Consider the following 23,774-nt stretch of genomic DNA (forward strand, 5'->3'; position numbering starts at 1 on the left):
AAAAAAGGCCGGGCGCAGTGGCTCACACCTGTAATCCCAACACTTTGGGAGGCCGAGGCGGGTAGATCACGACGTCGTCAAGAGATCCTGGCCAAAAGGGTGAAACCCCATCTCTACTAAAAATACAAAAATTAGCTGGGTGTGGTGGAGCGCGTCTGTAGTCCCAGCTACTCAGGATGCTGAGGCAGAAGAATCGCTTGAACCAGGTAGGTGGAGGTTTGAGTGAGCCAAGATCGCACCATTGCACTCCAGCCTGGGCAACAGAGCCAAACTCCATCTCAAAAAAAAAAAAAAGTTCGGGGGAGGTTGGTAGAATTCAGTAGTAAAGCCATCTGATCCTGAGCTTTACTTTGCTGGGAGATGTTTTTAATAATTGATTTAATCTCCTTACTTGTTATTGGTCTGTTTGGGTTTTCTGTTTCCCTATTTCTCTTGATAGTTTATATGTTCAGGAATTTACCAATTTCTACTATGTTTTCCAATTGGCTGGCATATAGTAACTCATAATATTCTCTAATGATCTTTTTTATTTCTGTGGGATCAGTTGTAATATCTCATATTACATTTCAAATTTTTTATTACATTTCTAATTTATTTATTTATTTATTTATTTTTGAGATGGAGTCTGGCTCTGCCACCCACACTGCAGTGCAGTGGCGCAATCTCAGCTCACTGCAACCTCCACCTCCTGGGTTCAAGTGATCCTCCTACCTCAGCCTCCCAAGGAGCTGGGATTACAGGTGCCTGCCATAATGCCCACCTAATTTTTATATTTTAGTAGAGATAGGGTTTCATCATGTTGGCCAGGCTGGTCTCCAACTCCTGACCTCAGGTGATCTACCCACCTTGGCCTCCCAAAGTACTAAACACATGAGCTACTGCACCTGGCCTAATTTTTTTTTTTTCATCTTCTCTCTTTGTTACTTAGTCTAATGGTTTATCAGTTTTATTTATCTTTCCAAAAAAATCAACATTCCGTTTCATTGACCCTTCATATGTTTTAGTCTCTATTTTGTTTAGTTCTGCTCTAATCTTTCTTGTATCTTTCCTTTCACTAATTTTCAGTTCGGTTTGTTCTTGCTTTCCTAGTTCATAGAGGTGCATCAGGTGATTTACGTGAAATCTTTTTACTTTTCTGATGTAGGCATTTACTGCTATAAGCTGCACTCTTACTACTGCTTTTGTTGTATCCTATAGGTTTTGGTATGTTATGTTTCTATTTTCATTTGCTTCAAATTTTTTTTATTTCCTTCTTAATTTCTTCACTGACCCATTGTCATTCAGAAGCATGTTTAATTTCCAAGTATTGGTACAGTTTCCAAATATCCTCGTTATTAATGTCTAACTTTATTTCACTGTGGTCTGACAGGATACTTAATATAATTTCGATCTTTTTAAATTTGCTGAGACTTGTTTTGTGGCCTAACACATGATCTGTCCTGGAGAATGTTTCATGAACTGATGAAAATAATGTACATTCTGTGGCTGTTAAATGAAATATTATTTAAATACCTGTTAGGTCCACTTGGTCTATAGCGCAGTTTAAATCCAGTATATGTCTTGGTTGATTTTCTGTCTGGATCATCTATCTGTTGCTGAGTGTGAGGTGTTGAAATCCCCAACTATTATTATATTGGGGTCTAAATATAGATATATTTGCTTTGTATATCTGGGAGCTCCAGTGTTTGGGGTGTGTGTGTGTGTGTGTGTGTGTGTGTGTGTGTGTGTGTGTGTGTGTGTATTGTTATATCCTCTTGCTGAATTGATCCCTTTATCACTATATATTAATAATTGCCTTCTTTGTCGCTTTTTATGTTGTGGGTTTTTTTTCTTTTTTTAACTTGAAGTCTATTTCATCTGATACTCTATACCTACTCCTGCTCATGTTTGGTTTCCATGTGCATAAAATTTCATTCTCAATTCCTTCAGTCTATGTGTATCTTTACGGGTGAAGTCAGTTTCTTGTAGGCAGCATATAGTTGGGTCCTGCTTTGTCTTTTTTTAAAAATTCATTCAGCCAGTCTACATTTTTTAATTGGGGAATTTAAATGCTTTACATTTAAGGTTATTAATAGGTGAAGACTTATCCCCACTACTTTTAAATTGATTTCCAGTTATTTTGTATATCCTTTGTACCTTTCTTCCTGTCTCATTGTTTATCTATGCAATTTGGTGATTTTTCTGTAGTGTTAATGTTTGAGTCCCTTCTCTTTTTCATCTACATATCTGTTCTATCAGTGTGTTTTATATGCATGTTTTCATAATGCTTAGATATCACTTTTTTACTCCAGATGCAGAAGTAATTAATCATTTCTTTTACAGTCAGTCTAGTGATGATGACTTCCCTCATTTTTACTTGTCTGGGAAAGGCTATTTCTCCTTTATTTCTAAAGAATAGCATTGCCAGTTATAGTATCCTTGGCTGGCAGTTCTTTCTTTAAGCACGTTGAATATATCATCCCATTCTCTCCTGGTCTGTAAAGTTTCTGCTAAGAAATCTGCCATTAGTCTGATGGGGATTCCCTTTTATGTGATTTGACACCTGTCTCTAGCTGTTTATATAATTCTCTCTTGACTTTTGAGAGTTTGACCATAAAGTGCCTTGGAGAAGCCCTTTTCAGGTTCAACCTATTTGAAGATCATTGGGCTTCCTGTATCTGGATGTCCATATCACTCCCAAGACTTGGAAAGTTTTCAGCTATTATTTCATTAGGTAGGTTTCAATGCCTTTTTTCACCTCTTCTTCTCCAACTCCCATAATGCAAAAATTGATCACTTAATGGTGTTCCACATGTTCTGTACGCTTTCTTCATTCTTTATTTTGATCTGACTGGGTTCCTTGAAAACACATGTTTTCAGGTTCAGAAATTCTTTCTTCTTCTTCATCTAGTTTATTGTTGAAGCTCTTGATTTTATTTTTATTTCATTTACTGAATTTTTCAGTTTTGAGATTTCTGATTCTTTTTATGATATCTACCATTTTCCTGAATTTCTCATTCAGATCATGAATTGGTTCCTGATCGTGTTGAATCCTTTATCTGTGTTCTCTTGTATTTTGCTGAGTTTCCTTAAGATCTTTATTTTGAATTCCTTTTCAAGCATTTGATAGGTTTCCTTTACTTTGCGGTATATTAACTGGAGCATTTTTGTGTTCCTTGGAAGGTATCAAGTTTCCTTGCTTTTTCACGTTTCCTGTGTCCCTACACTGGTATCTGTGCATACAATAGAACAGCCACTTTTTCCAATTTTATGATATAGCTTGTATATGGAAAAACTTTTTCCTGTAGATATGTTGTATAGTCTCAGTTGGGCAGGGTGCTTTGACTTTGATTCCGTGCAAGAACAGTAATATAGACTCCATATGATTTCTTCAGCTTTCATCAACATCAGTGGTGTCTACTGAGTGCCTCACTGGCCTAGGCTGCAGCTGTTTGTGGATGCTGTGGTGTGGCTTTACTGGAAGCAAGAATGCTGGGAAGGCAAATTTTTTTTGACCCTGCGGGGTGAACACACGCATGCACACAATGCTCTACCACTAGAAGGGACAGAATTGCTGGCAAGCCCCAGGTGCATGCCATTCTACTCTTAATCTTCTTCTTCTTCTCCCCACTCTTAGCACTCTTAAATTCGTAAAGATGGGAGGGCAGAGGAAATGTTCTGGAATTTACTTCTCTTCATAAATCAATTGAAAGCTTATGGCATTATTTGTCTTCTCATACTAAAAGAGATAGGTGATACATGGTTTTCTTTCCTCTCCTACTTGATTTCATAAATTTTTTTAAATTAGGGAGGAGAAAAATACACAGCTGCCATTGTCCTTCAAAAACCTCTGTAAGAAGACGTTTAATTATGGATTCAATCTCTATTAGACACATAACTGTGGCTTTTTCATTTTCTGTTGATGTCAGATTTTGTCAGTTGCATTTTTCTGTATTTTTAAAATCTCATATACACTTTTAAAGTCATTGGCATAATGTTATTCTTAATATCCTGTTAGTATATCTCATGTAGAATCAATCTTGCTACTGGTAATATGTGCCTTCTCTTTTATTTATCAGTCCTCTTAGGGATGTGGCAGTTTTTAAATATTGAGATCTTTGACACATCTTCAATCTGTGGGGTCTATGCTCTGTCCTCTAGAATCTTTGAGGATAGTAACTGCTTCCACCAACATAACATACAGTAGGAGTGATGTTGTTTGAATTCTAAGGCTAGGTCATAAAATACCTTGTAGCTTCTTGCTGGTTCTCAAGTGAGACTGTTCTCTAGGGAAAGCCAGCTGCCATGTAAGAAATCTGACTACCCTGAGATCACTAGAATGGAAAAGTGGCAAAGAGAAAGATAAAGCTGTAAGTACAAAGGCAATTAAAACACAAACAGTTGACCAGGTGCGGTGGCTCACGCCTGTAATCCCAGCACTCTGGGAGGCTGAGGCGGGCAGATCACAAGGTCAGGAGATCGAGACCATCCTGATTAACACAGTGAAACCCCGTCTCTACTAAAAACACAAAAAAATTAGTCAGGCATCGTGGCGGGTACCTGTAGTCCCAGCTACTCAGGAGGCTGAGGCAGGAGAATGGCATGAACCTGGGAGGCGGAGCTTGCAGTGAACCAAGATAGCGCCACTGCACTCCAGACTGGGTGACAGAGCGAGACTCCGTCTCAAACGAAAAAATAAACAAAAAAACAGTAAATCAACTACAAACACCTTACTAGTCTATCCTGTGAGGGCCTTCCCTTTGCCCTCACAAATCATAAACCATGTCAGTACACTAATAGAGGCATGGTTTAAGAAGGTACATAATTTAAATAAGTAAGAAGTGTTACCTAGGTAAACCACAGAAGTATAAATGTAATTAATGAGGCTGTCAGGAGGATACAGTGGGTACTTCATATACCCATGGGAATAACTGATTTGAATATATTTATAATCTTTCCCCTCCCTTATTTCACATTAAGTAGCAAGCTGAGAAAGGAGGCCATTTATTTTTAACATGCAATGCTGAAATATCCCTACTTCTCCAACACACAATGAACATGTTGTATTCCTAGCCATTTAAAATAAACATTTCCAGGAACTTTAATATTATATTATACAAGCAAAATAAAAAGACTTTTAAAAAATTTTAAAGTTATAGATTGGGAAGTTCAGAAAGTACTAGCACCTAGTATAATGAATGCTTGGAACCTAGGTATTCAATTAATATTTACTACATGCATATCAATCAATCAGTCAATGTCAAGTAATTTATCAGCATAGACCAGTTTCTGGCCGAAATTACAAGTACTACCTGCAATAAAAAGCTACTAAACTATTAATTCATATCCTTCAATGTGGTGGTCCTCAGATACTATATATCCATTTCCTTAGAACAGTTTATTTTCTCTTTCAGCGTAAGATTTTTTAAAAAGAGATTAAAATAAAGTTATCTGCCATAACAGATCCACTAAAGACAAAAGAACCTGAGATTGTTTCTAGCCCAATGAGGAAAAAAATGGAATTGCTTTAATGCTTACGTCAGTTTTACAGCAAAATGAATAAGCCACTTAAAATAATGTATGAATAACCTACCAAATCCAGGAACACTTTTGAGACTGGCTTTGAGGCAAATTTTCTCCAATCTGAGGTAGCTATATCTCATCAGACAATTCCACAGGAACATCCAGTCCATTCTTGTCCGATGGTTCATTATAATGACACTTCTTTCTCCAGGAACAAATGCATCGCCAGTTATAATCACTTTTACACCAAACATGGTCTCCAATAATGCCTAAGAAAATAATGCAGATATAGAGAAAAATATGATTTTCCATAGGTAAGTTTTATCATGCCCTATAAATAAACCTTAAGATTTCTAATATACAAAAGTTAGTATTTCCCATGATCCTTGCTTCTATAATAAAAAATTGGGTGGTGACGTTATCTAGAAGAATGAGAATATCAAGCACTATTTCTATTGTAAGTTTCTGTGATTTCCTAATTTAAAAAATGCTAATTGTCCTTGAAATCAAGATACCTTATTAAGTAAAAAGAAAGTATAAAAGGTGTATATCAAGATTCTACTGTGTAATATTTTAAGGATATAGATATGTAACATTATTACCTTTTTTCTAGAAAGAATGGTCAAAGAATTAGCACTGAGTACAGGGGAAAAAAAATCCCAGAAAGTAAACTGTTCACTATAGCTTCCTGTACTATGATGTTTTAAAAACAAAAACATAGATCTTACTTATTTTGACACTATATAAAGAATAAATTAACTATACATCTACTAAAATACTACAAGCCTTAGAACCTGGAACACAGTAATGTTCAAATATTTGCTGAATTTGCTTAATTCACTTTTCTGATGGGCCAGGTATACAATACATATGAAATATTTAGAAAAACAATATATTACAGACTTACGAGTTCTTGAAAGTAAAATAACAGATTATAATAAAACCTGATTATTGATTTCAAACTCTTATTTGAATTCTCAAATTATTTACATGTAACAAATTTACTAGTTAATATTTGACTTATTAATAAAGAGAGAAATTTATCTAAAGGCAAATATACAGTACAGAATCAAAAGTTCTCTTGGCGAATATCATGATAATCTTAAACAAGGTACAGCCAATAGACAAACTGTGGTGTACTCATATAATGGAAAAATGATACAACAATGAAAGTAGATGAACTACAAGTACCTACAGCAACATGACAGATACACAGAAGCATAATTTTGAGAGACAGCAAAACAAACAAAAATATATACAATAAATGTCAATATACAAGACTTTCTAAAAGATTAAGATATTTTAAAGATGATTATATAGATGCTAAAATTATAAAGAACAAGAAGAAAATAACTATCTTAAAAGTCAGATGAATAACTATTTCTACCAAAAGGAGGGTGTTTTGATTGGAAGTCTAGGTAGCTTGCTGGAGAGCTGACAATGCTGTATTTCTTGACCTAGTTGATAGTTACACTCAAAATTGTTCATTAAATTGTACATTTGTGTTTTAATAACTTTTTGGTATGTTTGCTACACTTCACAAAAAAAAAAGCATTTTTTAAAAAATGAAATAGGAAACACTAAGACTTTGAAAAACATAACAGGATCAATAAAACACAGGTTCAAAATAATACTAGCTAAAGAAATATACTAGAAAGTAAAAAGAAGTTAGAAAAGTTGTATGTCCAAATTGCTACAGAGTCAAGGTGCTAACATCTTGATACAAAATCATTTGGACTAAGTAGCTACAGATATCCCATAGGTCCTCATTAAGTTACTTTCCCACAGTTGAGGTTCACTTTCAGCATGGGTATTTAATCCAGTACCTATTATGTCCTAGAAGGATGGCCTCCAAGAGGTCAATAAAAATGTATTCCTCTTAAGCTGTATATAAAGATATGTCAATGGGTACATATACTTTGTTAAGTAAAATGCTTGCAGTTTTCATCAGATTTTCAAAAGGGTCTATAACTGCTCAACTAATTATAACCCCTACTCTAAAAAGTCCCCTGAAAGTGAAATACCTACATGTAAGACGTCCTGGTAAAAAGGATCATGGCAGAGTCCTCCAGGCTTGGACCCACAGCAAAAAGTATCATTTTTTTTTTTTTTCTTTTGAAATGGAGTCTCGCTCTGTCGCCCAGGCTGGAGTGTAGTGGCGTGATCTTGGCTCACTGCAACCTCCGCCTCCTGGGTTCAAGCAATTCTCCTGTCTCAGCCTCCCGAGTAGCTGAGATTACAGGCGCCCGCCCAGCACGCCCAGCTAATATTTTGTATTTTTAATAGTGATGGGATTTCACCATGTTAGCCAGGCTGGTCTTGAACTCCTGACCTCGTGACTCACCCACCTCGGCCTCCCAAAGTGCTGGCATTACAGGCGTGAGCCACTGCGCCTGGCCAAGAGTTAAAAATCTTAAGCCTATAAATCCCAAACCTCATATCTAACCCTATATATGCAATCTCTAACATATAATACCTATGGACTCCAAACAATCCTTTGCTTTTCATTATGAAAAATAACAAAATTTAAAAATCCAAGACTGGGATGGGTGTGGTGGCTCACACATGTAATCCCAGCATTTTGGGAGGCTAAGGCAGGAAGATTGCTTGAGGTCAAGAGTTCAAAACTAGCCTAGGCAACACAGCAGGACTCCAGCTCTACAAAAAATTTTTAAAAGCTAGGCATTGTGGCACATGCCCAGAGCCTTAGCTACTCAGGAGGCTGAGGCAGAAGGATTGCTCAAGTCCAGGAATTTCAGGTTACAGTGAGATCTGACCGCACCACTGCATTCCAGCTGGGCAAGAGAATGTTGTCTCAAAAAAAAAAAAAAAAAAAACCACCACCAAGACCAGGTGTCCAGGAACATCTCATATAACATGACATTCTCTCCTTTGACATCCAGCATTCTATCAGAATATGCCTGAAAGTTATAAATAACCTTTTGGCCAGCCAAGATCTCAAGTCCACATTAATCAGTTGTAATACCAGATGAGACATATCCAGTCAACCTTATTTACAGCTCCTGCAAAGGCAGAAAAGCAAATATTCTACACAGAAATAAAGTTGTAATATCTATAAAGAACTCCAGAATTCAAATAATCCAGACTAAAAGACTGGGAAAAAAGACACTATTCTCATATTTCTCATGTTTATTTTATTTCTAGTATAGGAGAGAGATAATAGTGTCAACAATAATAAATCTTACAAAATTTTATAATGCATTGTTTCTTATATTGAAGAGTAACAATTCTGATAATTTTTACCTAATTGGTCAAAGATTTCTCTGTGTATTATTTAATAGAAATATGGAAGCATTTTCCAAGGATCTTTTATATACCACTACTTACTATGTCCAAGTGTTCCATCGTGTATAAAAACACAAAGATGAGAGTGGTTCCTCTCAAGATGACAGAGAAAGTTTTGCCATCATGCCTGCTGCTCTCACTCTCATTTATCATTCTGATGGATCTTTATTTAGTCTGAGGTAATAACAACTCATCTCCACATCTGCTTTTGCTTTTCAGGCTCAGCTTAGGTCTGGTTCCCCAAATCTCTAGCTACTTAAGGTTTTGCAATCCCAACTCATTCTTCAAGACACTGAGCACTCACTTTGTTAAGAGCAACAGTACAAACAAAAATTACATTCAGCAATCTGTGTTTATTGAACATCTGTTTTATGCTAGGACTGGAATGGTATCAAAAGATCAGAAGGCTGTGGAAGAAACTTGTGCCCTAGGTAGACAGTTAGAAAATGACCTCTAAATTCCTAAGGCATGATTTATGGTGAAAGGATACAACTCCAAGTAATTTTCATAATCCCAGGTAGTAATCAGACTGTTTGGTTAGAGTTAAAATTTTGAGAAGCAAAAACTGCTCTGAGCACATGCTGAGTTTGACCCTTACAATATTATGTTGAACAGAACTGTCCAAAAATGAAAGGAACAAAGACATGCACTCCAAATTACAGAAACATTCAAACAAAGACTGAATGGTCACCCTGCAGATTGTTCTTGAAGCGATTCTTGCCCACAGAGTTAGGTTAGACAAAGTGACCTCTAAGTCTCATCTAATTCTAAGATTCTAAAACACTTCACTGCTATGCCTCTTTTAGCACAGAAAATGTGCTCCTTAAAAATAGTAAGACAAGAAAAATCTTGCCAACGAAATCATTTTAATCCACAAGAGAAACTTAACGAAAGAGAAGATCATTTTGTGACTATTTTTGTGAAGCAATAATTAGTTTAAGTGCATTTATCCTAATTTATTTTTAGTGGAAAATTATTTTTAACTGTTTGGGATTGCTTAAAATAAAGTACATCAATAAGGGATAAGAATAAATTTCAGATTAAATTAACTCTGAATTTAAAAATAATATATTTTATTATTGCTTAAAAACTCCTTTAGCTCCCTGTACAAGTATGAGATAAAAGGCGATTAAAGACACCCTTGATAGTTCTTCTCTGTTTCAGAGACATTCACTATCTCAAAACTAGGATATCAATTTTTCTGTAACCTAGCTATAAGGAATTCAACGTCTATACATTTCTTAACTAAAAAAAGTTCTCTGCCTGACATGCTGTAACTAGTAAACTAAACAGCTGAGTGACAGCAGTTTTCCAAATGTATACTAATTTTTTACTAGCACTGTCGTAGTTAAATCTTACCTATGTGTTAAACTGTCCAAACAGCTAATAAGACAAAAGTTAGGAATAGGTGAAATTATCTTTGAAAATCTCCTAGGATGGTGCATCTCAAAAGATCACACTATCAGTAAGTCCAGCTCAGCCAATCTTCTCCCAAAATTGTACTATATTGCTATTACCCTACCTGACCATCAGACAAAGTGATTGGTTTGTATATTGTTTAAAAATATCTATCTTTAAACATAAGAATCATACTCAGTAGAGAACCACTCATACTTCCCATTTCATCTCATATGAAGCAAAAAAAATTCATTCTCTTCTCTGCCCACTCTTCCCTTACCTATCTTAGTGTATGTAATTGAAACTGTACAAATACTGTGGGTGTATAATGTAATTCTGCAGTAATAGTAACGCTACTAATATTAATAACAGTAGAAATAGCTATTGCAGAATTTGTTTAGTAACTTGTCCTATGAATACCAGCATTTCTTCCAGAGTAAGAGTTTTAACTGTATACATGGCTGCCCAGAAAAAAAAAAGACATTTCCCAGACTCTACTACAGTTTTTAGCTGCTCTTACAAGTAGAGTAAGCAAAAGTGATATGTGCAACTTGCTATGTACTAGACACGTGAGTCACTGATATAGAAAGAAAGCATTTGCTCTGGACTTCCTCCAGAGTGGGGCAAAGAAGTGGCAGTGACCCAGTCTTGACCAAATACAAGAGGACATTATACCAGGCTGGAGGCCAAGCTAGGTGGATTAATAGGATAGAAGACATCTGAACCCTTGATGACATCAGGACCCTTTGATGACATCAGAGACCATAGGTACCTTGCCAGCCTGGACTTGTAAGTCAATACAGTTCTACCGTATTTGAGCTACTATATTTTGAATTTTCTTTAAAACACCAGTTTAGCCTAAAATATAAAAGCAAAACTAAAACTAAAACTAAAATTAATATAATACCAAATATACTGTGTATCTACCAAATGGCAAGCATTATACTAAAAAGGCTATATATTTATTATCTCGTTTAATCATTACAATGACTTTCTGATATAGGTAGGTAGTATTAAGATCCCTTTTTATAGAGATGAAGAAACAAAAGCTTACAGAGAGGCTAAGGAGCTTAGCCAAGTTCAAATGACTAGAAAGTGGGAAGGCCAATAGTGAAACCAAATACCTGTCTGCAATGTCTGTGAAAATAAGCACCCTGCTTATGCTCGCTCTCCAAAAATTAGTGACTGGACACTGTAAAAGCATTACAATTATATTAATTTTTACCAATTCTCAGAACTCTCAAGGTTTTGGCAGAAAGATTCAACAAAAATGTGTGGTTCATAATTAAAAGATTATATACTATAGAAAACTGATGACATTTAGAAAATGAAGTATAGTAACAATACATGACAATTACAAAAAATCATTTACCTCTGAATGTTTGCTTTACAATCAGATATACAATTCTGAATCTAGAATAGATCTCAAAGATCATTTACTCCAATTTATTTTACAGATGATGAAACCAACACTAAAAATAGTTATACAAATGACACGAAAACAGTCAAATGTCTGTTTTGTAAAATCAGACAGTAGGAAATGTCTCTGATTTTACGATGACAGTAACATTACTTAGCATACAGTTTGTAGATGACATTTTAGAATTATCTACTTGTGATGATTAATGTTATGTAAACTGAACAGTATTCTTATTTTACTTAATATATGTATATAGAGAAATACCTTGTAAATAGAGAGTGATAGTGGTTAAGCAACAACATAAAATGAGTATTTTATGGTAAACGGTATGTTTAGGGTTGCAATGAAACACTGGGCTTCATATCATTAAAGCTAATTTAAAAATGTAACTCTAAAAAAATTAATGGTCTGGGAAGTCAACTTCTGTCCTCTAAAAGAAAAAGAGTTTTAGTCAAATGAAAGCCAGAAAAGAAATCAGTCAACTCTGTAAACTGACAATTAGGATAAGACATTTTAGGTAGAGGACTATTATCTTCACAAGGACAGAGATCATATCTGTCCTGTTCATCACTGCATCCTAGCAAAATGCTAGGTACACGGTAGACAATAACAAGTTGCTGGATGAACATTAAGAGATCCTGCCAACTACTCTTGCAATCCAATCACAAAACAAAGCATACTTACATTAAAAAAAGCAAGAAGAAATTTTGCCTAAAAGACCAACCCTAACAGAGTAAAAGGTACTAGACATCATCCAGCTGACTTAAAGGAAAATATGGCTATAATTAATAAATAGATGAGAAATCTCAGGAAAGTAACAGAACCAATAAAGAACCCAAAATAAATTCCAGAACTTATAGTATTTTAAATAAAAATTCACTAGATGAACAAACACCAGATTAAACATGATAGAAGAAATGGTCATTGAGCTTGAAAACAGATAAATAGAAATCATTCAATATGAAAAATACAGGGGAAAAAATACAGGGGAAGAAAAGGAAGAGAGCCTTTGTGACATATGTGACAAGATAATCAATCTAACATACATATAACTGTAGTTCCCAAAATGAGGAGAGAGAGAATAAGGCAGAAAAAAATGTGAAAAAAATAATGGTCTAAAATTTCCCAGTTTAAAACAAAAACAAAAACCAACCAACCTATAGATCTAAGAAGTCCAATGGAACACAGCAAAACACATTTAGCCCTCTACATCCTTGGGTTCTGCATTTGTGAATTCAATCAATCATGGGTCAAATATATTCATGGGAAAAAAGGATGGTTGAGCCTGTACTGAGGATGCACAGACTTTTTTTTCTTGTCATTATTCCCTAAGCAATATAATTCCCTAACAATAACAACTACTTACATAACATTTATGTTGTATTTGGTATTATAAGCAATCTAAAGAATATATAAAGCATACAAAAGGATGTGCATAGGATATGTGCAAATATTGCAGAGACTTGAACATCCATGGATTTAGGTATCTATCAGGGGTAGGGGGCACTCCAGTACAAGCAGATAGTCTCCTCTGGTGTGTAACTTACCGCAGGTAGGGTGAGCCATGTTGCCACAAGGCGGTTGTTGATCCAGCGATACCAAGACGGGTTTACAAACATCAAAGGTAAAAAGGGACCCAGCATGAAAATGCTTCCAAAAAAGCTTCCCCAAAACAGAGTCAGTATAAAGTAAATCCCTTTCCATGACGCCATGATTCTGAAAGATAAAAAAAAAAAAAAAAAAAGGATATATTTTGTTATTATACATTTAACGGCTTGAATTCAATTTCAGGATGATGGAGCATAAAATGATCACTAATTTTAGGGCTACAGAAAGGCTCTAATAAACAATATAAGAGGTGACCCTCCTACATGCTCTACTGGTCTAACAAGTTGCCAGTACATTAGAAATTGATATTCTCTGGTCAGGTGTGGTGACTCACGCCTGTAATCCCAGCACTTTAGAAGGCTGGGGGTGGGGGGGGGGCGGATCACTTGAGGCCAGGAGTTCAAGACCAGCCTGGCCAAAATGGTGAAACACTAAAATACATCTCCACTAAAAATACAAAAATTAGCCAGGTGTGGTACTGTGCCTGTAATCCCACCTACATGGGAGGCTGAGGTAGATGTTACAGTGAGCCGAGATCGCACCACTGCACTCCAGCTGGGATGACACAGTGAGACTGTTTCAAAAAAAAGAAAGTGATACTCTCAACAGAGCAAATATCCGACCTCCAAAGAGTTATCTAGTTTAAGAAGCCTTTTTTTAAAATCATAAAACCATGTATTTTCCTTTCTAAGGTGTTATCTAACACAAACTCATAAAATATTCCAGAGTGTTTTCCTATCCAGAACTAGAAGCAATTGACTAAAAACTACAGACAAGTTTCCCAAGTTGAGTATAACAGTCCCCACTGTGGATCCATTCCAAGACCCCCAGTGGATGCCTGAATCACAGACTGTACTAAACCCTTCATATACATTACATACATACCATGATGAAGTTTAACTTACCAATTAGGCGTGGTGAGAGATTAATAATAACTATTATTAATAAAGTATTATTAAGTAAAATAAAGGCTCCCTGAACACAAGCACTGCTATACCTCGACAGTCAATCTGATCACAGAAACAGCTATTAAGGGACTAACAGGCAGGCAGGATAGCATATATTGCATCAACGCACTGGACAAAGGGATAATTCACATCCTGAATGCGACAGAGAGGCAGCATGGCATCAGATTTCATCCTGCTACTCAGAATGGTACACAAATTTAAAACCCATCAGTTGTTTATTTCTGGAATTTTCCATAAAACATTCAAACCACAGTTGACTTTGGGTAACTCAAACTGCGGAAAGCAAAACTGTGGGTAAGGAGGGGACTACTATACACCTAAAAACAATGGCAAGTTAGCAGAGTACATTGAAATTTTTTAAAATCCAGAAATATTAATTCTTTATATCAGAATCTGAAAATAACATCTTGGGTACTTGGTCTTTAGTTGGCTTTTTATGAGTTGAAGGGTTAAGTAGAACTTAGACTCTTCACTGGCTATTTCCAAAGGATTACTGTAGGGGGTCCTCACAACCAGAACATCATACTGATGTTTTAGAATAAATGCTTGTTGGAAACATAGTCTAATATGAATAAACATTTGATTTTACAACTTAAACTATGTTAGAGAAAAACTGTGTTTTGCCTCAGAATAAAATTGTTAGAAACATTGAAATGATGAAAAAAAAATGGCCTTAAAATCTATGTAGCAAAAAGATATCTCAGAGATCAAGACCTCTGAATATTTTGGAAACAGAATACATTTTCCAATGTCATGGTGCTTTTTAAAAATATCAGACAAACAACAAAACAGGTCAAATCCCTTAAAACACACAATCAAGACTGACTACTAAGTTTTTGTTTGTTTGTTTGTTTGTTTGTTTTAAGGCGGCGTTTCACTCTGTCGCCAAGCTGCAGTACAGTGGCGTGATCTCGGCTCACTGCAAGCTCTGCCTCCCGGGTTCAAGCGGTTTTCCTGCCTCAGCCTCTGGAGCAGCCGGGATTACAGGCGCACACCACCATGCTCATCTAATTTTTGTAATTTTAGTAGGGACAGGGTTTCACCCTGTTGGCCAGGGTGGTCTGGATCTCTTGACCTCTGGTCGCCTCAGCCTCCCAAAATGCTGGGATTACAGGTGTGAGCCACTGTGCCTGACCGACTACTATTTTTAAATTTCTACTGATACTTGACAGTACAGTGTACAAAATCCTTCAAAGTACAAACTGAATAAATATCAACTAAGAGCTGGCTTTTTGCTAAACTCTAGATCTAAACTTTTAAGAGGTGGGGTAATGGAGTAACAATGGTAGAGAAAAAGACTACTGGAAAGCAGCAGGCTGAACAATTCCCAGAGGTCACACATGGGGCCTGGAGTGGTCTGTTACCACCTATCCTCAGGCTCAGGTCCTCCTCTTTGCATTAATGACACTATAGCTAGCTTCTCCCCAGAAAAAAGAAAAAAAAAACCCTATAAACATCTAAATTTGGTATTCTCAATGCCTACTTCCTTTTATACACCCATCCCACCCCCAGTCCTGCAATGCTGCTGCTCTATTTGAAACCCCTGTAACTACCTTTATCTACTGTTGTTTTTATTTTTTCTGCCAATTAGTGATTAGCTAGCTCTATGTTTAGACACTCACCCCTCAACTCCCTGCAGAGCTACACTTCACGGTGTATCCATATATAATGTTTCCCCCATCAAGGCTCTGGCATGCTTCTTCCTCACCAATTTCTGATTTGATGTGATTAACAGAAAAAAAATATAAAGTAACTTAGCTATCATATAATAAAATATTTTCATTATGCAGTGATGAAGCTGAGGCTTAGGAGAGTTAAGAAGACTTTCCTAAATCCACACAACAAATTAGTAGCATCAAATCTTTTCTGCTTACTGCTGCTTCTGCTATATCATGCTCTCTTTCTCCTATTAAGGAGCCAGAAATTAGCCCTGAAATATGTCTCTAAACATAGACTTAAACGGGTAGAAAGGTGTGTGTCACATGAATATACTGGGATTACTCAGACCAAATCTAATCTAAAATTATTTCCATCCTACTTCTATTCCTTCCCTTTCAATCATTTGTTGATTTTCAATGATTCAATAAACATACAAAGATATCCCAATTACTGTGTGCCAGACACTATGTTAGTCATCTGGAGATTATAACAGTGAATATGACAGAAATTGCAAAGCTCTCACAAATCTAATGGTCCCTCCATCTCTTCCTTATGAGCTCCTATGTGGCTCTGCATTTAATCTAGCCCTATTCTGTATCTTCTTCCAAGTCTCAAAAGTTTGATGGACAAACTTGGTTCCAAATTATACTAGCTATATACTTACTTGGAATAGCTAAAAAAAAAATTTTAAAAAACAATAAAACTACTGACAATACCAGGAGCTGACAAGGATATGCAGCAACCAGAACTTGCAAACACTGCTGGTGGGAATGCAAAATGGGATGGCCACTTTGGAAAAGTTGGGCAGTTTCTTAAAATGCTAAATATACACTACAATAAAACCCAGAAATTCTACTGAATATCTAAGACAAATGAAAATGTATGTTCACACAAAAACCTATATATAATTATTTACAGCAGCATTATTCATAATTACCAAAAACTGGAAACCACCCAATTGTCAGTCAGGGAGAATGGATAAACAAAACCGTAGTACATCCACACAATGACATACTACTCAGAATAAAGACAAACTATTGATCCATGCAACATGTTGAGTTAATCTCAAATGCATTATGCTGAACAAAAGACATGGTTTTAAAATCTTTTACCGGATTATTTCATTTATATGACATTCCAGATAAGGCAAAACCAAAGGATAGGGAAACAGATCAGTGGTTGGCAAAGATTAGAAGTAGGGAGATGGTTTGACTACAAAGAAACAACACAATATATGTTTAGGGGTTGGTCGGGCACGAGGTGGCTCATGCCTGTAATCCCAGCACTTTGGGAGGCTGAGGGGAGCAGATCACAAGGTCAGGAGATGGAGACCATCCCGGTCAACATGATGAAATCCCGTCTCTACGAAAAATACAAAAATTAGCTAGGCATGGTGGTGTGTGCCTGTAATCCTAGCTATTTGGGAGGGTGAGGTAGGAGAATCGCTTGAACCTGTAGTCAGAGGTTGCAGTGAGCTGAGATGGCGCCACTGCACTCTAGCCTGGCAACAGAGTGAGACTCCCTCTCAAAAAAATAAAAAAAGAAGTAGTTTAGGGGGTTGAGGAAACTGGAAACTGTTCTATTTCCTGGTTAGGGTATATTACAGGAAAGCTGTCCTGATCCAGACCCCAAGAAAGGGTTCTTGCATCTCACACAAGAAAGAATTCAGGGCGAGTCCATGATGCAAACTGAAACCAAGTTTATTACAAAAGTAAAGGAATAAAAGAACGGCTACTCCACAGACAATGCAGCCCTGAGGGCTGCTGGTTGCCCATTTTTATGGTTATTCCTTGATGATATGCTAAACAAGGTATGGATTATTCATGCCTCCCCTTTTTAGACATTATAGGGTAACTTCTTGACGTTGCCCTGGCATTTGTAAACTGTCATGGTGCTGGTGGGAATGTAGCAGTGAGGACCATCAAAGGTCGCTCTTGGCCGGGCGTGGTGGCTCAAGCTTGTAATCCCACACTTTGGGAGGCTGAGATGGGCAGATCACGAGGTCAGGAGATCAAGACCATCCTGGCTAACACGGTGAAACCCCGTCTCTACTAAAAAATACAAAAAACTAGCCAGGCGAGGTGGCGGGCGCCTGTAGTCCCAGCTAATGTAGTCCCAGCTACTCGGGAGGCTGAGGCAGGAGAATGGCGTAAACCCGGGAGGCGGAGCTTGCAGTGAGCTGAGATCCGGCCACTGCACTCCAGCCTGGGCGATAGAGCGAGACTCCGTCTCAAAAAAAAAAAGGTCGCTCTTGTCGCCGTCTTGGTTTTGGTGGGTTTTGGCCAGCTCCTTAACTGCAACCTGTTTTATCAGCAAGGTCTTTATGACCTGTATTTTGTGGTGACCTCCTATCTCATCCTGTGACTTAGAATGCCTTAACCATCTGAAAATGCAGCCCAGTAGGTTTCAGCCTCATTTTACCCAGCTACTATTTAAGATGGATTTGTTCCAGTTCACACACCTGTGACAGTCACAAGACTATACACATTTGTGAAAATCCATAGAAAGTATATTTTTTAAAAAGGGAACTTTACTGTTTGTAGATTTTTAAATAAATTTTTTAAAAATTATGCTATGTGATATAAAATCTGACAATATTTACTGTTTTCTTATAATATGGGGAATTCTAATTTTCTGGATTATTTCAATTACAGTAACACCTAAAATGTATCTAGCTTTTAAAATATTCCAGGCATTGTTTCATATATTTTACATGCCGACCTGTTCACCAGTCACAGCAATCTCATAATGTAGGTATTTTCATTACCTTAATTTTACATATAAAGCTATTGAGGCAGCAAGGGGTTAAGTAACTTACTTAAGGCTACACAGCTAGTAAATAACAAAACTGGAACTTGAAGCCAGGTAACTTGGTGTCAGAGTCCACACTCAGGCTAAAATGTTACACTATGCTTCCTTTTCAAGAATATATTACATCTGTAGTTAAATATATACCTGTTTTTAAATAGGCTATAAAATAAAGATTTACAGTTATAAACCAAATTTTTAATACCTCATACAAAAATTATTCTGAATTTTAGAATTTATAGAAACTTAGTGAGAAAGCCTTATGTGTTTCCTATCTTACTGTTACTGGCAGGTCTTTGTTCTTAGAGCTCCAAAGATGGTGGTGGGCCGCTCACAAGATGGCAGCAAGCCTTCTGCTCTCTGACCTGGGGGGTTCTTGGCCTCATGGATTCCAAGGAATGGAACCTTGGGCCATGCGGTGAGTGTTATAGCTCCTTTAGAAGCCGTGGGTCATGGAGGAGAACCATGGAACCCAGCAACTAGTGTTCAGTTCAGTTAGGACAAACACACACACTTAACCACGCAGAAACAATGGCGAGCCTCTAGCCTGATCAGGAGTGGCAATGGGCGCCTTGCTGGATCAGAAGCACAGCGGACACCGTGCGGGATCCAGAGGGGTGAAAGTCAATGGCGGGTCTGCAACAGCAGCGTTCAGCAGTGGTGGACAGCGAGCGAAAGTTCAGCTTGAGCCCTGACAAACATGGACCAGAAGAGTGTGCAGTTACAAGATTTAATAGAGTGAAAACAAAGCTCCCATACAATGGGAGGGGACCCAAAGAGGATTGCCACTGCCAGTTCGAATGCCTAGGTTTACATCCTGATCATTGTCCCTCCCCCTGTGCTCTCAGGCGATAGATGACTATTTCTTTACCTCCTGCTTTTAGCCTAATGGTTATTTTAGTGAGCTCTCTTTACTACCTGATTGGTCAGGTGTGAGCTGAGTTACAAGCCTCGTGTTTAAAGGTGGATGCAGTCACTTTCCCCAGCTAGGCTTAGGGATTCTTAGTCAGCCTAGGAAATCCAGCTAGTCCTGTCTCTCAGTTCCCCCATCTCAAAAGGAAAACCCAAGTGTGTTGGGGAGGTTGGCTGACAACCACTCTAACTGCTTCCTGCTGAACTGGGGCATAGAAGGGCGCATGCAGTTGAGATTTCCTCAGGAGGGGTGCCTTTGATTTCACCAACATCAGAGCATGGGCTAGCAGGCCAGTCCAGGGATCCGAGGTAGATCTTAGTCATGGACTGCATCTGGCGCTCCATTTAAAGAACTATTTGTAGTTTTACAGCATCGATTCCAGAAGAGACAAACTTAACAAGGAGGTTAAAGATACAGGGATTGAAATGTATGGCCTGAAGTGCAGGGGGAGGCACATCCAACAGTTAGTAGGGTTTGGGGATGAGCATAAGCCAGTATAGGCTGGATGTGTTCCTCACTGAGGGCCCAGGTGCCTTCAGATAACTTTAGCCCTACGTATTTAACCTGCTGTGAGCAGAGCTGAGCCTTTGGTTTGGACACCCTGTAGCCACAGGTGGCGAGGAACTTTAAGAGCGTTTGGGTGGCTTGATGGCACAAGGTTTCCGAACGGGTAGCTAAAAGTAAATCATCCACAACCAAAGGACAAGAGTGTCCAAGTATGAGAACTGGCTCAAGTCTTGGGCTAATGCCTGTCCAAATCGATGGGAGCTATCCCTGAACCCTTGGGGTAAAACAGTCCAGGTGAGTTGAGACATTGGGTTTCAAGGATCTTCAAAGGCAAACAAGAATTGAGAGTCAGAATGTACAGGGATGCAGAAAAAGGCATCCTTAAGGTCCAGGACTGTAAACCACTCTGCTTCCTCTGGTATTTCGGAAAGCAGAGTATAAGGGTTAGGTACAGCTGGTATAGAGGGACAACAGCCTCATTGATAATCCTGAGATCTTGCACTAACCTCCACTGTCCGTTGGGTTTCTATACTCCTAAAATTGGAGTATTGCAGGGGCTATTGCATGACCTTGGGCTTTTAGGTCCTTAACAATCTTCTGGAATCCTTGTTGGGCCTCAGGTCTAAGAGGGTACCAGGCAAAGGAGGCAGAATCCTTTAGTTTAACTTGAATGGGACAGGCATTCTTCACTCGTCCATATTGTCCTTCTGTTGCCCAGACTTCAGGATTAATTCCTTCCTCAAGCAGGGGACAACAAACAGGTGTTCCTTCTCCTATGTTCAGGTGTATAATGGCTCCTACTTTTGCTAGGATGTATCTCCCTAACAAAGGAGTGGGGCTTTCAGGCATAATTAGAAAGGCGTGTGAAAAGAGTAAAGTTACCCAGTCCCAACTTAGTGGCTGGGACAAGTATCTAATGACTGCCTGTCCTAGGACCCCTCAAATAGTAACAGGTCTGGAGGACAGCTGTCTGGGACAGGAGAGTAAGAATGAGAAGGCTGCATCAGTGTCCAGGAGACAGTTAACTTCCTGGCCCTCAATGGTCAAGCATACCTGGGGCTCTGTAAGGGTGACGACATGGGCTGGCACTTGCCCCAGGCACCCTCAGTCCTGCTGCTGGATCATCTGGTTAATGGCTTCTGACTCAGAGGACCTTCATCTGCTGGGGCAGTGGGCCTTCCAGTGATTCCCTTGACATAAGTGGCATGGACGAGGGGGCGGCTTATTTCTAGTCAGACAATCTTTTTTAAAGTGTCCCTGTAGATCGCACTGGAAGCAAGCCCTGTTAGGCATGCGATTTGCCCAGCCTTTCCCTTTTCCAAAGCCTCCAAAGTCCACTTGCCTGAGGGCCATGACTAAAGCAGTGGCCTTTTTTTATCCCATTTGTCCTGTTCCGCCTGCTCTTCCTCATCACTATTATAAAAAACCGAGGTTGCCAGGTTCAACAGGGTTTCCAAGTTTTGCTCTGAGTCTAAGGTGGACTTACGAAGTTTTATTCTAATGTCTGCAGCTGACTGAGTGATAAACTTATCCTTTAAGATTAGTTGGCCTTCAATAGAGTCAGGTGACGGAGAGGTATGCTTCCTCAGTGCCTCCCTTAGTCTCTCCAGAAAGGCAGTAGGATTTTCTTCCTTTCCCTGTGTTATAGTGGACATCACTGAATAATTTATAGGCTTCTTCCTAGTATTCCTTAGTCCTTCTAGCACGCAAGTTAGCAAATGTCTGCGGCACCAACCTCCATGTTCTGATTCTGTGTCCCAGTGAGGGTCTACACTGGGAACTGCCTGCTGGCCTGTGGGGAATTATTCTCTTTCCTCTGTTGTCATCCTATCATCGACCTGACTGAGATACCAGAGATCGCCAAAGTCTTGGGCTGCAGTTATGGCGGCACTTCTCTCATTTGGGGTTAGTGTCTGATCTAGCAGTAACATTATATCTTTCCATGTCGGATCAAAGGATTGTCCTAATCCTTATAAAATCTCAATATAGCCATCAGGGTTATCTGAGAATTTACCTAGGTCTATTTTAATTTGCTTTAAGTCTGAGAGGGAAAAAGGTACCAGCACGCTGGCTGGGCCGAATTCTCCTCCTCCTACTGCTTGGAGGGGGCATAATCTCTGGTTCATTGTTTACCCCTTTGTCTATCTGCTTTGGAGATAGTTTGGGTTGAAGGGAGATCCTTATTAGTTGGGAAAGGAGCCAGGGGGACACCGGAGTAGGGAAGTAAACTCTGAGGGCTTCCTGTATGGCATAAATTACACTTTTTACATAATTGTGAGTTGTCTCTTAATGAAAAGAAAGTTTGCACATATGGCACTTCACTCCATTTGCCCTCTGTTCTACAAAAGAGGTCTAGCTGTAAGATGGTGTTATAATTTATACTTCCCTCAGGAGGCCAGGTTTCTCCCACTTGAAGAGGATATCGTGGCCAGGCGGTACTGCAGAAGAATGTAAGTCATTTCTCTCTTAGCGTCTGAGGGTCAAATTGGTCCCAGTTCTCCAGAATACATCTTAGGGGCGTTTTTGCGTTGGGGGAAACGTTTCCCATCTGGAAAAAGAACATAGGGATGCCAGCACCCCTAGTCATTTTCCGATGAGCATTAGTCCTACGGCGCCCTCTATGGTCCTAATGCTTATTCCTTTCCAGGGTGCGTAACTACCATGGACCTCTGCTTATCAGATTAGTTACGCTACTCATGCAGCAGTCCTGCACCTGTTTTCCCGCCTTTCTTGACCGACAAAGAAAGGGGTCTGGGCTGCTGGATTCCAGTGGTCCTTTACCAGCGTGCCCAACATTGCCTTTGTGCTCAGGGTTGAGTTCCAGAGCTAGGATGGGTTCCTGAGTGTTTCATAACAAACCAGTTGCCCCATCAAGGTGCATTCCCATAAACAATAGTTCCTAGAGGGTGTAGATAACCTTTTGAGTCAGGATTGAGATAGATTTTTTTTTTTTTTATGATAACCATTTTTATCCAAAGCAAACTTCCTTCATGCCTGGGGACTAGACCGTCTAAGGCCACAAGATTAGAAGTTAGGATAATACGTTACACTGTTAACTTTTAGCAACTTTACTTTTGTTGAAAACCTTGTAAGTCTGGAATTTCAATTATCCTTTGCTATTAATAAGACTTTGTTTAGTCTAAATTAACTTAGAATTGGTATAGATCGTTCCTTCCTGGTTCTGTAAGTACTTTAAGGCTTGGCTTGGTGCAAACAGCTCGCACATTTGAGCAGACCAATTATTAGACAATTTTTCTAACTCTGCTTCTACAAGAGTTTCCCTATCAATTACTGAATACCTATTCTGTTTTTTTCCCTCAATCACCCAGGAGGAACCATCTATCTTCCTGTCCTGAAGGGAGTTCCTCCTAGGTCTGGTTGGAACTTTGTATGGCAATTAAGATTTAAATCCCCTGTTAGGAAATCTGCTGGGTTAGGGAATTTTCAGTGGTTAATGTTAAATCATCTTCTTCTAACAGAGTAGCCCCATACTTTAATATTTTTGAGTTAGTAAGCTACCTTTTTTACTTAGGATATTTCTGAACTGGTGAGGTATGCTCACAATGAGGTTTCCTCTAAAAGTTATTCTTCTACTTTCTTCTGCTAGCAAAGCAGTTGCCGCTACAGATTGAATGCATTTGAGCCATCTGTGGGTTACTGGATTAAGGATTTTTGATAGGAAGGC

General features: G+C 38.4%; 1 protein-coding gene across 4 annotated transcripts in view; it reads right to left on the bottom strand.

Moving 5' to 3' along the window:
• The window catches only part of LCLAT1 (lysocardiolipin acyltransferase 1), a 210,815-nt gene that overhangs the window by 112,828 nt on the left and 74,213 nt on the right, over positions 1–23,774 (bottom strand). For 3 of the 4 annotated variants that reach the window (XM_011960562.1, XM_011960563.1, XM_011960564.1), the window contains 2 exons: positions 13,174–13,342; positions 5,573–5,771 (listed from right to left, as the gene is read on the bottom strand). In XM_011960562.1, the coding sequence (XP_011815952.1) occupies positions 5,573–5,771; positions 13,174–13,338 (364 nt within the window). In that variant the 5' untranslated portion in view covers positions 13,339–13,342. The remainder of the gene's footprint in view (positions 1–5,572; positions 5,772–13,173; positions 13,343–23,774) is intronic. The other variant, XM_011960565.1, reaches the window with a different exon arrangement.

This window comes from Colobus angolensis, unplaced genomic scaffold (genome assembly GCF_000951035.1).
Source record: "Colobus angolensis palliatus isolate OR3802 unplaced genomic scaffold, Cang.pa_1.0 Scaffold515, whole genome shotgun sequence".
Taxonomy (NCBI): Eukaryota; Metazoa; Chordata; class Mammalia; order Primates; family Cercopithecidae; genus Colobus; species Colobus angolensis.